At 54.7% G+C, this 15738-nt stretch overlaps 1 protein-coding gene across 2 annotated transcripts in view; it reads left to right on the forward strand.

Moving 5' to 3' along the window:
- Positions 1 to 15738, forward strand: part of RXRA (retinoid X receptor alpha) — a 119018-nt gene that overhangs the window by 84094 nt on the left and 19186 nt on the right. For both annotated transcript variants that reach the window (XM_082492659.1, XM_082492660.1), the window contains exons 3-4: positions 1695 to 1845; positions 2702 to 2881. In XM_082492659.1, coding sequence (XP_082348785.1) covers positions 1695 to 1845; positions 2702 to 2881 — 331 coding nt within the window. The remainder of the gene's footprint in view (positions 1 to 1694; positions 1846 to 2701; positions 2882 to 15738) is intronic.

The following is a 15738-nucleotide window of genomic DNA, read 5'->3' on the forward strand; positions in this document are numbered from 1 at the left end:
TCTGTTCTGCGGTTATTAGTCATCTGCCTGCCAAATATTCCCCACCAGCCTGGAGACTTTAAAGCCGGAGGAACGGCTGTGCTGCTCTAATTGACAGATCACAAGCCCTGGGACTTCCCTCAATTAGTGACAAGTGCGATTGCTGAGTATCTCTATTAGGGCAGAGAAACACAACAAAGCAAAGCACAAATCCTGCGTGTCCAACCTGGATTTAGAAGTTGGCAGGGATGGCGGCTCTGCGGCAGTCCCTGGCAGGCTGGTCCCCAGGAGCACAGCCGCAGCGGTCCCCGCCGGCGCTGCATCCCGAGCTGACCCAGCCTGGCTCCCCCATCCAGCCCCAGACCTCCTCGAACCTGCCCTGGGCCGGGCGGGTTTGCTGTGAGCTCGTCTCCCTTATCGAGGTGGGTTGGTCCTCCATCTCCGTGCCTCAGTGTCTCTTTGTACACGGGGGGATGACAGTCCTGCCCTGCTGCACAGGGCAAGGTGGGAGTCAGCCCAGGAATCCTTCGCTCAATACGAGCGCCGCAGGGCCATGCCAGCACCCACCTTCCGTTCTGTGATTCTATGAATCTATGTGATTCTGTGAATCTATGAATTCTGTGATTCTATGAATCACAGAACCGTAGAATTGCCTAGGTTGGAAGGGGCCTTTAAGATCATTGAGTCCAACCATCAGCCTAACACTGCCAAACCCACCGCCAAACCATGTCCCTCAGCACCACATCTGCCCATCTTTTAAATCACAGCAGGGGTGGCGATTCCACCGCTTCCCTGGGCAGCCTGTGCCAATGTTTGATAACCCTTTTGGTGAAGAAATTTTTCCTAATATCCAATCTAAACCTCCCCTGGCGTAACTTGACGCCGTCTCCTCTTGTCCTCTTTGCTTTTTTCGCTGACTGTGGGGGACCGAGCTCACCGGGGAGGGAAGGAGAGGGTGTGTGGAGAGGCTGCTGCCAAGCTGGAAGTTGCAGAGAAGAGTCCCACCCAAGCCAGCTCTGGAAAGCCAGACCCTCGTTGCATCTGGGATCTATTTATTTGCCGTGAAGATTTCCTTTGGAGGCATAATGCTAAAAGGATATCTATAAACTGCAGAGCTAAAGCGGGAGTGTACTGGCCTTCATCATCCCTGCAAGCGCTCGCTCCCAGCCAGCAGCTCTCCCGCAAACCATCCCTGCAAATCATCTGCCCTGCTCTGCATCCCGAGGCGGCGTGAAGCCGTGGTGGCTTGCGAGCGCCTGGCCATGGGGCTGTGCCGGGGCTGTGCCGGGGGCGGGGGGGTCTGGCGACGCAGGAGGAACTCCTCTTCCCCTTAAATCGTGCAGGAGCATCCTTCGTGGGGTGGGTGGTGTCAGCCCTGTGTGGCTCCTGGTGTTGCACGGGGGACCGGCCGTGTCCCCGTTCCTTCCACCCCGGTGCCAGCAGTGAGATCCGGTGGCATCCTGCTGCCGGCTCAGAGCCGCACCGGCTTTTATGCCAGGGCAGCAGATGAGCGCTTGTGCCCTTGGTCTCTGGACACGTGTGCCTAGGTCCCCCAGCTTTGTGGGTGGGTGTTTTAAGCTTGTCCCCTGCTTGAAATGCCACCCTGCCTGGCCCTCCTGCCCCACGTCCGAGCGCACGGGTGAGCCCTGCTGTGGAGCTGGCTCGGTCCCGCACACCCGGGCTCCCCGCTGAGCGCTGTGCTTCTCTCTCGACAGCTCAACTCGCCCATGAACCCTGTCAGCAGCTCAGAGGACATTAAGCCACCCCTGGGGCTCAATGGAGTCCTCAAAGTGCCAGCACATCCCTCAGGAACGATGGCCTCCTTCACCAAGCACATATGTGCCATCTGCGGGGACAGATCTTCAGGTAAGGCTGGTGCCTGCCCCGGGAGGGGCTCACGGCGGCGTGCGGATGCCACGGGAGAGCGTGGCGAGGGTTTGCATGGCTCCCCGGCTCCCTGCGGCACAGCGGCCGCAGGTGGGGGCTCTCCATCAGGAGATGAAAAGTCCCTTATTGACCAACCTCCCGCAGCTCGTCTGGTCTGGGGCAGGCTCTGACCCGAGCCGGGAGACCCCAGGTCTCTGCTTAGCGGCGGTGTTATGTCCTCAGCCCTGAGCAGCGCAGCCCTTCTGAAGACAGGGCATGAGCGAGTGTCCCTCTCTCCACCCATCCTCTGATGTGCCGTGGTCTTGTCACACAGCGCCAGATAAAAAGATGTGCTTCATGTAGTTTCGCATAGAGTCGCTCCACTCATGGGAGATAAAGATGTGCTAATTCCCTTTATTCTTATGCTGTTTTAAAAGCTTTCTGCTCTGTAAGTGCTCCGGTCGCCTAGTTTATGAGGTCCTTAGGGACACCTCCTGTGCCTGCCGGCTCCAGGGCTGGAAGAGGAGGGTGGGCGTGTGGTGCGGAGCAGACTGGGGCGTGTGTGTGGTGTGGGGCACCCCCTGTTTCACTGCTGCCTCTCCCCTGGTGTACGGCTAAGAAATGGCCAGAGCTTTTCCTGGGTATAAAGCAGGTCGTAGCCCACGGAGGGCACCCCGTTTTTATGGAAGCCAAGCCAAGACCAGTGCTCTTCAGCTCCTGCTCACAGCTCCGGGAAACCTCTGCTTCCCGCAGACGCGGCTGAGAGAGGCGCTGGGAAGAGGGAGGGCAAAGAGGGGATCTGGGGGCACCCGGGACGCTCGTGGGTCCTTTTAACCCGAGTCGCATCCCCCTGCAGGTAAACATTACGGGGTTTACAGCTGCGAGGGCTGCAAAGGCTTCTTCAAGCGCACGGTGCGGAAAGACCTCACCTACACCTGCCGTGACAACAAGGACTGCTTGATCGACAAGCGCCAGCGCAACCGCTGCCAGTACTGCCGCTATCAGAAGTGTCTGGCCATGGGGATGAAGCGAGAAGGTAAGGCGGGCAGAGCCTGGCCTGAGCACCCGTGGGTGCTGCAGGGACCTGTCCTTCGTTAGGATGCTTGGGCAGGCTCCTGCCCGTTGGCACCGTGGCAGCACTGCGTGCACCAGGGCCAGCACGAGCCTCGCCGAGGGCCACCTGCGCCGGGGCACCGAAAATGCACGGCTCTCATTTATGTTTTGCTTTCGCGCCGCAGCCACCGCATCCAAAAGAGCGGTAAGTCCCAGAGCGGTACCCGGACGGATGATGGACGGTTGGGTGTTAGTAAGGGAGCCTGTGCCCAGGGGCGCCGAGCGCAGCGCCGGGAGCAGGGGGCAGTGAAGGCAGGCAGCGCTCGGGAGGTCATTTGCCATCTGGGAACTTGCACTCCTGTTTTTGCAGCGGCTGCCGTGTGTTGGGAGCAGCGATGGCAAACACACGGAGCTCTTCCCCCCTTCCCCGCAGAGCCCCGTCAGACAGAGGTGCGAAAGCTGTCGGGGCTGAGCGCGTTTTGGGCGACAGATGCTGCCACCTGGCTCGGCCCTTCTTTCTCTGTGCAGCGTGGGATGTCGCATCCTGCAGATCCCGCGCTGATGAGGGGACACGGGCAAGATAAAGATGAGGTTGAATCTGCTGGTTACTAATCGCCGTGCTGCCGGGGCGGTGAGGGGCTCCTGCGCGTGTCCCAGCTGTGTGCCGTTTGTAGGGCACACCTCGCTCAGGACGGGCAGGGACACGCGGGGAATTAACGTCCTTCTCATCAGAGTCCACTGCTCGGGCATCAGCGCCGGGCGCCGGCTGCTCGGACTCAGTAGCGGTCCCTAGCAGTAGCGATAACGGGTATTTTCCTCATCGGGAGGAAAAAAAGCAGCTCAGTGTCATAAAAAGATATCCCTCCCCTTACTGGAATTTAAATTTAGGATCTAAAACTCCCTGGCAGCGCCTCTTTTAAATGCTCTTTTTAAATGCTGACGGCATCTGTTTTAAACCGCCGGCAGAACAGGCTTTTGCCAGCCACGGTGGGAAAATGACCCCGTGGTGCTGCTCGGTTCTCTGCTGCCTTCTCCCCTTACATCTTCAGAGCCACACTTGCCTCCCCGGCCGGCCAGTGAACCCATCCCTCCGCCGAGGCGCTCCGCTTGCTGCGCGCAGCGCTCCGGCCCGGGTGTCTTTGAAGAGCACTTAGTCTTGTCTGGAGCATTGATTAAACAGGGCAGTGCCGGAGCTGCGCCGAGTGTTGAGCAGACCCTGCCACGCTCGATTTATGGGGTTCCCTAAGGACCGTCTCTGCTCGAGGTGTTGGGGGGATTGCAGCGGGCTGGGAGGTGCCCGGGGGACCTCTCTGGCCCTGCAGTGCTTAACCCTTTAACGAAGTCTTCTGGCCCAAGGGGGGGTGGGTTGCAGAAGAGGCAGTGGCTCTGCCAGGTGTGGCTGTAGGCAGAAACCGAGTTGGGGAGAGCACGTGGTTGGAAGGAGTGGAAGAGCTGATAATGTGTTGCTTTGGATAGAAACGCAATGCACAGCTGGAACGTCCAAGGAGCATCACCGGGCAGGGCTTGGGCTGCTCGTGGCCCCTTCCCCGTGCTCGCCGAAAACAGTACGTCTTTGATAGAGGGTTTCTCTGTGATGAAGCCATCAGCACGGAGCAGTTGCAGGGTGTCCCAGCTCCTCACCCTCTGCCCTTTCCTCGCTCCTGTCTTTCTTGTCCTGTTTGCATCGTTTCCAGCTTGGCGGGAAAGAGAAAACCTCTAGTCTTAAATGGCGTGATTGCGACATTCAGAAAACGCCTCTGAAGATGGGGGGTGCGGTGCAGGCACGGTGCTTCGTGCGCGGGGCTGGCATTGTCCTGGCTGCTCTGCAGGTGGGCAGAGCCATGGAGCGTGCTGGATCCCGCGGGAGGTGTGTGGCAGGAGGATGAAACGGAGGGAGGAAGGTCTAATCTCCAGCCCCAGGAGACTCAGGTGACTAAAAAGAAGCCAAGAAGTCTCCTGTGTGTTCAACAGCAGCATCGCTCGCTTCTCAGGGGAGAAATGCAGGCGTAGATAGATGTGGAGCATCCTGTTATCCTCGTATTGCCTCCGGAGCCTTGCAGCGGCAGCTGGAGACCCGCTTTCCTTTCAGACCCCTCGAACACCTCGGCCAAGGCCTGCAGGGAAGGGCACGTCAGCAGTAACGCTTTCAACGCTGTAGCCTGCGCTGACATCCTGTGCTCGGGTACCTGCTTCGTGCCTACCGTTAACGGTGACTGCATGGGCAGCACCACTAAGATTATGGGTCCATTAATTAATTTCTAAATGGTGGTGGAATTCCCCGGGGAGGGCGTACAGTATGAGGACTCTATTAATTCATCTTGATTAACATTATCACAATGAATACCAAATGAATTCATAACGATCAGCCAATTATTTAAAAGTGTGACAGATGGGATCTTCATAACTCTCGAAGTGCACTCAGGCGGTGCTGGCTGATCTTCTGATGCTGGCGTGGCACGAGGAGAGCTTCAGAGAAGGGCAGAAAGCCGGTGCCTCGGCAGTCAGTAGATGTTTGGGGTATAATCCCCATGTAGGGAAAGGTAGAATAACTACCCCGGTCCCCAAATAAAGCTCTCTCTGGTTATAAACCTAAAAATTCACAGTATCTCATGGGAAGTTTGGAGACGTCCTAGTGTTGTCCTAGACCTGAAAGCGAGAAGCTGGATCTCCCTAAGCATTGATTTTGAGCAGCTCTTGAGTTTCATGTGTGATATCCCCCCGCTTTGTCAAAGAAAGGTCTCCTTCCCACCGCATCCATCCCGGGTCACTGCTGCTGCCCATCCACTCTGCCTGCCAGGAGCTTTGTCCTTGGCCTTCCACCAGTCCCGCTACCGCCACACCACCTCTATTTTGGGGAAGTTTCGGGCTAAATCCTGCATTGTTAATTCCTTTTGCCTAAATACTCACTTACAACATAGCTGGCTTTTTATCCTCTAGTGTAAACTGTTGCATCCTCTAAGTAACAGAGCCAGGGTAATGGGCTTCACTTCCCTAAAATATACCTTGCTCTGGAGACCTAATTTATAGCTACATAAAGGCATAGCAGATTCCTGCTGGGGAAGTCTCTCTCCTGTAGCCCAAAGGCATTTGTATGTCATGGAAGTACAGTAAAACCCTCTAAACTAAGTACTCTGGTGAAGAGAATAAGGCATCCTGCGTGGTGGTGAGCAGTGCTGCAGAGGGGATGCTGGGAAGAGGGTTGAGGGTCACGTTTGTACCCAAAAACCTGTGCCAGAAGGGTAAAAGGAAAGGGTCTCTTACACAGCTAAGAAGTTGGCTTAAAGGACTAAAATCAATGGGACCTCTTGAGCAGCTGATGGAGCTCTGGAAGGGTTTGATCCCGACACCTGGAGGCTCTCCAGGTGAACATGCCAAGAGCAGACCGGGAGGGATGGACCTTGACCACGTGTTCCGGGAGGGAGCCTGGCCGGGGCAGACGAGGCGGTGTACCCACAGAGGAGGGAGGCAGGGGGGCTGCGGGGTACTGCTGGAAGGATGGGAGATTGCTTCAGGGCTACAAGGCTTTGCTTTCGCAATCAGGTCTCGGGGATCTCGGCATAAAGGGGTGAAAGCCTGCAGAAGCCGAGGATTCCTTCTGGCGTCCAGGGCCAGGTGATGGGGCTTTGAGCAGTCTGGTCTAGCGGGAGGTGTCCCTGCCCATGGCAGAGGGGTTGGAGTGAGATGATCTTCAAGGTCCCCTCCAACCCAAACCATTCTATGATTCTATTATTCTATGCTTCTGTGATTGGTTCTATGATTCTGTGATTGATTCTATGATTCTATGGTGCGTGCATCTCCTTGCTGCTCCCTGTTAGAAACATTTAAGATAGATCCCGATGCCCTGTTCACGCTGAATGAGCCTCATGGACGCTGAGGTATTGCAGCTATAATAAATAAGCAACTGGGAGCATTTTTCCCCTATGGATTACTGCCAGCTGTGTGAGGCTTTGGTTTTTGTACTCTGTCTCCCACTAAATATCGGATAGTCAACAAAGTTAAGCTTACCATCGGGGATCTTGACTAAGGCAGGGATTATTGTTGTGGGGGCGGCTGTTTGCATCCAGAAGCGTAACTCTCTCTGCGTGATCTGTTACTCATTAGGGTCTAAGGTGTCTGCGTATCCGCAGCCTTATGTTTTAAAGGGGAAAAGTGGAAACTGCCTTTGAGTTAGGGAGGCAGAGGTCTTGTGAGGAGGTGGGAGTAAACACTGAGGGTCTTGGGACAAAGGCGTCTGCCGTGCGATGCCGTCAGCCGGGGTTAACTCCAGAGGTGAAGGGGGTCATGGCAGACTACAAACTCCACGGCCTCGCGTTGCAGCGTGTCACTGTCTCGTGTGACGAGGTCCCGGCCCCACCACTGCTGGCAGCGCCGCCGGATCGCACAGCGAGCAGGAAATACCAGCGAGGAGCCCTTTCTCATGCTCCCGCCGGCCGCCCTTGGACGGCTCACAGGGAGCAGACGTTGGGAACCGGCGCAGCCCGGCCCCGCTCCGTCTCCCGCCTCTCCTTCCCCCAGCGCTGCCTCCGGACATGAGCGGCTCCTGGCGCGAGCCCGACTGTCTCCGTTGGACCTGCTGGGCTGCCCAGTTTGTTAACTGGGGACTACCGCTTGCGGAGCTGAAGCCCGCAGCCCGCAAGCGCTGTGGAGCACTGACGGCGGCGTTTGATGCTGACCGGGTAAAATGGATGTTGATGCATCTCCGCTGGGAAGCTCGTAGCCCATCTGGAGACCAGAAGGCTGTCCTCCCCCAGCGACCGCGGCTTGGGCTGCATAACTGACCCCCAAAATCGTTCCTAAATCCAGCTGCAGATACCGTGACAGCGGTGGCCTGGGTACGGCGGGGCTGCAGCTCGCCTCCATCAGCTGCCTCAGAGAATCGTGCTCTGAGGATCCAGGACATCTTCTGTCCAGTCGCATGCCTGATCTCTGACTTCAAGACTTCATTAAACTTCACAGCCTGAGATCATTCTTCCTTTTCCCCTGAGTTTGCGGGTTGGTTTTCCCCCTCTGGCTCGCGCTGCCGTCGAGCTGAGGGATTTAACCCAGGAGGGGTTTGACTCGCAGCGTTGCAGGGAGCAACTCTAGTCCGCAGCTCGGAGACCTCCGCACGTCTCCGGGGAGCTGCTCACATAAATCTCTTTGTGCAGAGGGACCCAAGTTTCCCCGTGTTTTAACCCGGAGTGACTTGGAGCCGAGCGGTAACACAGCAGCGCCGGGTCCCCCCGCCACGGCTCTGCAGCCCCCGGTGCCCCCCGGGGCCATCCCAGCTCCTGGAGCATCCCTCGGGACCAACAGGAGCAAGAGGATTCTGGGAAAAAGAGCAGAAATTCAGGTCTGCAACTCGCTATCCAAGTGAATGTAGAAGCAGGCAAGTGGCCATACCCCAGTGAAGGGGCAGAGTTCAAGAGCGTGGTTATTTTTAGTAATAATTTTGGAATGGAAAATGTCTTTCAGCTTAATGAGCTTGTTTCTTATATCCTTTTAAAGTGCTGCTCTTTAAACCAGCTGGTTAAATGATGCTGGATTTGTTTTCTGTTTTTAAGGGTACTCTTAGGTTGAGAAAAAGAGTTTGGGGTATGACTTTCTCTCATTGCTTTAGCAGTGTTGCTGTTTGCTTGTACTTCGCAGTGTCCGGCTTTCGAGAGTGAAGCGAGCTAGCGATTTTTGCTCTTGGTTTCCCGAGCCGTTCCCCATGTGGATTGACTGCATGCAAAGGTTTCAATCCACTTTTTAACACTCCGTTTCACTGAAGTTATTTTTTTTTTATCATCACAGCAGTATTTTGCCTTAAAAAAACGCAGTGTTCAACTGAGAATGCTGGAGAAAACGCCACTATTTATTTCTTATATCTCAGCTTTTGAGGTTGTTTGAAGTAGTAGAAAGCTGCATCTTCAGGAAAAAAAAAAAAGAAAGAGGCACACGAAAGCAAAGCAGAAGAAACACTGTCTGAATTAGTTTCCTCAGCTGTCGTGGCATTTTCGATATAAACAGGTACCTCAGGCATAAGCGCTTCAAGATGCCGGTGATACACAGCTAAGATCGCAGCATCATAAAAAGGCAGCAGAGCCTAATAAATTCCACCGTTAGTGAAACGGAAATCCCCAATAACCCTCCACCCAGCACTTCATAAATAAAGCAGCCACCCACTCGTTGGCTAAGAGGAGACTGAGCGGGTTTGGGGCTTGGAGGCCACCGGACCCTCTGGGCTCTCCAGGAGGAGGGTGGTGTGCCGTGGCGATGCAGGGGCACGTCCCCAAAATACATCCAGGTTGGAGCGGTCTGGAAAGCATCGTCATCTCTGTTTGCGCTGCGGATCCCTGCATCTGTCCGGGAACGGCAAGGAGCAAAGGGAGCGAAGGCGGGAGAAGATCAGAGAGTGAGAAGATGAACGGGGAAGAGCCAAGGCCAAAAAACGCATCTTCTGTTCACCCATGGCTTTCGCGCTGCCCAAGAACCAGGCTGAGCATCAGTGCCTGCCCCCGGCGGTGCCGGGCTCCCCGTGCCCAGGGACTCCGGGCGCTGGATCCATCCCCCAGAGAAAACCCCATTCAGTCCATTTTTGGTGGGAGTGAACTATCCTTCCCCTTCCTCCCCTATGAAAAGAAACAAACCCCAGCCAGTCATCCGTGCTATTGTTCTTGGAAGGATGGATTTTCCTCTTGGAAACAAGTGCCCATCTGTATTAACGCTGGGTAAGTGGTAATTAGGAGCCACCATCACCTCCAGCTCTCTCCAAGCAAACAAACAAGCCTGCGATGCTCCTACCCACGGAGCGGGGCGGGGGGGACACACGACTCAGAAAATCCTCTGCCTCGGTGGAAAATCCTGTCCCTTTTGTGCCTCTTTCTCCCCTCGTTAACATTCCTCCGGCACAACAGCGCGGTGCCCGCCAAGCGTGGCAGTGCCCGTGGAGGGTGGCAGTGCCTGTGGAGGGTGGCAGTGCCCGTGCCCACGGCGTGGGGGACGCGGCTGCGAGCGCCTGCCTTGCATCTAGCACCAAGCTTTGAAAACAGAGCACGCACTTGACGTCTTTCTTTTTTTTTTTAAATCTAATTAGTCTGCAGATCACAGCATCAGGTTTCTCTCCACAAGCCCAAGGCTTAAAAAGGAAAGCAAACTTTGGCCTCCAGAGGATTGGGATTCAGGGTGGGTTCACGTGGCTCAAAGAACCGGGACTTCATGATGTTCATCCCACGGCTTGTGATGAAGTGGCAGGAGTCAGGGATGCTACAGTGGCTTCCAAGTCCTCCCCAGAGCCTCAGTGAGCAGCTTGTCCTTCTCCAGCCGCTGGAAAGTTCATTACTCAACTGTAGCCACCCACCCTGGTTGGTTTGGGCACCTGAGCTAGGTTGGTTGCTCACCTGCAGCGGACTCCAACCTGCTTACGTAGCCATCAGATGCTGCACCACGAGCAAAGGCAAGGCGTCCAGTGTTGATGTGCACACCAGCAGAGGATGAATACGTCATTTTTGCACATGAGCCCTCAAACCCAGGCAGGTCTGCAAGCCACGGGCCGAGACATTTTGGTTCTTAAACAGAGAGAGGTCACCAAGAAGTGGTCTTGACACATGGGGCTTTGTATCTTGCTGTACCGTGGCCTGGGGATGTGCAGATGGGCTGGAGAAGCTAGAGATGAAAAATGACAGCAACCGGCCTTAGGCGAGCACAGGCCAAATGAAGCAGAATGACATGAGAGCCTCTTCATCAGGTGCCATGGAAAACACAGGCTTCTGTCCTTGGCTCGGCTGAGACATAGCTGGAGGAGGTGGGGCTGCCTCTCAGACAGAGCTCTTCGACTCCAACATCTTTTTTTCTCCTCAAGTGGACTGCAAGGTTAAAATGCTTCCCTTATGTTAAGAAAATCAGACTAGAAAACCTCTCAACCATACGAGTCTCCTTGAAGAAAAAGAAAAGCCTTGGCACAGCCATCAAGGCAGAGGAGAGTGTGCGGAAGCTCATCTCCGAAATCACGGCGCGGCAGACAGGGCTGGTGTAACGGCAGCGTGGGGCTGCTTTGCCTCGCAGGAGAGCGTTTTCTGGGTTGCAACAAACAATGTGCCTGGCTCAGCTCCTGCATTTAAGACGAATAGACCCGCACTGTCGATCAAATGCTGTGCCACCCTCGTGACCAGAAAAATCAGCCTCGTTGGGAACAGCACGGTCCTAAGACTGGACCTCGTCTGACTGCAGCCTGGTGGAAGGACGAGGACAAGGGCTCCTCTCGATGGCTTCCCCGCATCCATCCCAGACGAGCCCCGGAGTTTGTCCAGACAAGCCCGTTTGCTGAGGCAGTAACTGAGCGCTATGGCAGACGGGAGGGTCACGCTGGTCTTGCAGAGCCTTTGCCAGCCCTTCCCTCCTCCCGGTGAGCGGCAGCTCAGCCCGCAGCAGCGGGGATGCGTTCGCCAGCCCGTCACCTCATTATCACCCTCTTATTGCAGGAAGAGCAAGAGAGCCCAACTGAGGTTTGGAAAGGTCCTTGCAGGTCACGCTGTCAAGTGCGTTGTTACCACTCTGTAGTTTAATCCTCTTCCCGAGGTCTTCGTGGGCAGGAGCTGGATGTCCCCTGAGCCACCAGCTCAGCAGAAGGGCACAGTGCAGAGGGGGCAGCGGTGATGAGCGAGCCAACAGCAGAACCGGCAGTTCAGGGGAGCTGCGTCCTCGCTAATCCTGCAAAGCGTCACTTGTGAGACAGGAGGGAGAAGCATCTTGTGGCTTCTCTAGAGTTGAGAATATTTATTTTTTCGTAAATGTGCATTGATTCTGCCACAAGGGAGAATTTGGGTTGGAGGAGCCAGTCGCAGAACCCCTCAGGTGTTTTTTATCTTTAGCATGTGAGTTTACAACTTACATGAAAGGAAGAGAAAGATCCAGCAGAAGCAACAAGAACCAAATGATATAATGATCTTTGTTTCTAAACTTTACTGTGTTACAGGGATGGAGCACCATCCATCCCGGCCCACAAGACTTCTGGGAAGCCGAGAAGAACAAGGTATTCCCATTTCAATATTACCAGACAAGCTGCCGTGCAGCTACCATGTTTGTATTTCTCTTTTTAAAAAAAGATAAATAAAAAACAAAGCCACAAAGAAACTCAGGTCCCAAACCAAATCCATTGGAAAAATGTATTTTTGTCATCTCCACCATGGTTTATTTGACAGATCCCCAGTGGGAGTGGGGAGCGCACTCCAGAGATAAGGTCCTGGGTCTTTATGATGAGGGGTCTCCTCACTACTGAAGATTTTCCTTCACACAAACATCCCATATTGCATGATTTGGAAAAAAAAAGAAAAGCTAATTTGCTTGAATACTTGCTCCTTCTTTCCTTCCCCCTACCCCACCTGCTATTTTTTCCCTGCATCTCAAGAAACACAGGCTCCATTCTTTTCTGAACTGGCAAAGTGTCCCTCAGCCTCTCTGCTAAGAAGGAGCACCAGCTTGTCAGGTCCTCAGCAGGACTGGGGAAACACTGATTGCAGTAAATTGCAGACATTTACCGCTGGGTTTATGGCAGTGGCGATCAGAGACGTGGAGGACTCTGCTAAGCAGCTGTATGACTGGCAGCTCTTCAACGCTTTTGCCTGCTCCTTGCGCCTTGGATGTCCTCTCAGTTCTGCTGAGCTTCTGAAACACAGGCTGCAAGGTCGGCTGCATCTGCAGGGAAGTCCAAGTCTTGGAACCCACAGAGGACAAGAGTCTTGAATGCATCTGCAAATCCCGGTGCCTTTCAGGCCAGCGTGTTGGGCTTTCCACCCCTGGAGCCGTACGATGCTTCAGGGTGAATCTGAAACTGGGAAAGTGGAAACACTAGGTTTGAAATGAATTCAACCTCTGGATGCTGAGGAGGGACTTCGGGAGTGCCACTTTGGGAGTGCTGCCCCTGGAAGAAGGAGGTGACTGTAAGATGCTGATCGGCGAGGAGTTCATGTGTGCCCTGGCGAGTGTACCGCAGGGCCAGGCACGGAGCAGCTGCAGGAGCCAACCTATGCTCGCATGAAGAGTGAACCAGTTCCCGCGTCATTCCTCGAGCTGCCCCGTTGGGAGAAAAAAATAACATCTACAGCTGAGTCTTAACATCGAGAGGAGTCGCTGCCTCGCAGGCAGCCCCGAAAGCGGCGTCCAACAACCAGGGCTGGGCAGGCGTCCTGCGTCGTTTCCAAGTGAGGAACAGGTCAGGTTCATAACCACCCGGTAACGGGTCCTGCGAGCAAGCAGCAGCTGAACGTCAGGTAGTAGAGTCACCTCATCCTGCAGATGCACATCTCGGTGAAGAACTGCTCATGAAGCCACTTCTTAGGGGGAAGGGAGGGTAACGGCATCTCTGTGCGCAGCGTTGGGAAACGGGCACTGCTTTCCCGCAGCCCAGAGAGCCAGGGGCAGGAGATGGATGGAGGTCATCCACTCCGAGGGGGGATTGCAGAGTGATGCCAGGCTTGTCCTGGCTTTGGAGAGGGCTCTCTGGTCTTGGAAACACGGGGGTAGCAGAGGAGGTAACCCTCTCCCTGGCAAGGGCTTGGTTTATCTTTGGAGCTGAGATAGTCGGTGCGAATACGCCATCTGCTCTGCCTGGAGCATCACTGCTGGCGGCGGCCGGCTGGGCAGGGGCGAGCGGGGGGATTCCGCGTGGGGCTGAGCAGGCTGGGATGAGTCAGCGTCCCGCTGACCGGCTCCGCCGCGAGCAGCAGCACCGACTGGCTGGTGTAGCAGCTCAAAGCACGGATCGAGAAAAATGATGACTTATATGTCTAATCTCTTTCCATCCGTCTCTTCCATCTATTGTTTCCATCGGCTGGATTCAGCCTAATCACTGGCAAGTGCTGTCGCGGTGACCTGTAGGACTCAGCCTCCTGTAACCCTTCAGGTGTATGTGGTTCTTCACCTCCAAGACGGTGGCCGTTGGTTTCGATGGGGTTGAGATTTGCAGATTTAAGGCTTGAAGCAGCCGCTGTCTCCCCAGACCTCTGCAACGCCTTCCCACAGATCCCAGTGTGCAGCTAAGTCACTGGCGGCTGAGCAAGAGGACGTGTTTTTTGGACTAACGCCCCTTCCCGGCGGTGGAGGTGGTTGATCTCAGAGCGAGGAACCACGCTTTGCACCTTTATCCTTGAGACCTGCTGCGGCTGTGCATCAGGTCTTTGGCATTTAAGTCATTTTGTAAAATCCCATGTGTTGAGGGTTTGCCTTTCTCTTCGGCTTTTCTGTTATTTAGAAGGTGTTTTATCTCTTCTAATGGGCCCAAAGGAGTTTCGCTGCATCTGTGCTGTTGAGGAAGGGTTGGCATTAAGCAAAAATTTCTAGCCTTTTGACGATGGAGAAAACAGGAGTAGGGATGGGGGGGAGGGCAAAGGGGGAGAGAAATTTAAGCAGGATTTTATGTTGGCCCAAAAAAAGCGAAGAGAAGAATCCGTGCCAGACAAGAGCCAGATGGACAAAAGCCACGGCACAAATCTGAGCTCCGGCGGCAGCAGCTTACCTGGCTCTGGCAGACCGAGCAGAAAACGCTGCGTGGGCCTTCGTGAGCCTCTGCGGCCCGTAAACTTGAGAGCAGTTTGCAAAAAATAACCCTCTCGCTTTTTTGCATAACAGCTTTCACGTGGAAGGAGTGTGAGCGCTGCTGACGTGCAGCGAACGGCAGCGCTGCACCGGCGGCTGCGGCGGGAGGGGAGGGCGAGCGGTGGAAGTCGGCCCCAGGCTTTGGCGTGCTGGGGTGGATGGGATCAACGTCCGTACAGGACTCTTTTAGCCCGTGTCTTAATTTCCTGCTTTTTAAGAAATACGTTTTCTATTCTAGGTTTTATTTTTGCACTTGGCGTAGAGCTGGTGCCACCGACTGCCTAAAGAGCCTTATTGTGTTACAGACAGCTCTGATTTCCTTAGCACAACGCCCGTGCCCCTGCTGCTTTCTCTTAACATCACATAACCAGCTTCAAATTCGGCAGGGAGGCAAAGCGTCAGGATAAACGTCAATAAGTAGCAGCTTTTTGCATTACTGAATGCCTCGTTCGGTCTTCAGCAAAGAGCTGGATGAGTTCAGGGAGTTGTCTTTCATGGCCGGTGATGGAATCTCCCGTTGCTCGGGCTGTTCTCAGTTAAACCAGGCTAAAACGTACTGTGGGAAACAACGGCGTGTGGAAAAGTGTGTGATTTAGGGTATGTAATGTGGTGATTGAGAAAGAGGTAGTTACTGGTGTAACTGTCTGCATAAAGCTACTTTCCAGGTTTAGGGAAGGCGTGTGTGCTGGCTTCAAAGGGAGATCATTAATAATGTTATTAGCATCTAATAAGTGTTTTTCATCTATGTGCTCTTCAGACGTGAACTCATCAGCATGTGACATGCTTCTGGCTAGATTCCTCCTACCACGCAGGATTTGGGACAGGTCTCTCCTGTCTGTTTAGAAATTGCCCAGAGACAAAGACGGGACGGGGGTTTGCGTAGGGCGCCTGCGGCAGATCCCTGCCCCCGCGTCCGGCCCCAGGCTGGCACCCTGCTGCCACCGAGCCTCGCGGCGGCCACTAGCGTCACTGCTGGACCAGGGAACGAGATGCATGCCATGACCTCCATGGAAATTCAGCACTAACAGGCTCAGAAGATCGTTGAACTCTGGATTTACGCTTTAAACTGACCAGTATCTCTTTTCTTTAGGATTCCCTCATGCTATCGCTTCCCCCATCCATTTCCTTCTCCCGCGGTGACTCGCCGTGCCGCTTCCTTGGCCTTTCATCATTTGTCTTTAACCTTTTTGCTTCCAGGACTTCTCCCTCTGCAGAAGGGGGAGTCTCGGGGTCTGAGCGGGAGCGCACACGGAGCAGCTCTCCCAGCCCAGGGCTGCTCGGTGGCTT

This window comes from Vanellus vanellus, assembly GCF_965231255.1.
Source record: "Vanellus vanellus genome assembly, chromosome: 18".
In the NCBI taxonomy this organism is placed as follows: Eukaryota; Metazoa; Chordata; class Aves; order Charadriiformes; family Charadriidae; genus Vanellus; species Vanellus vanellus.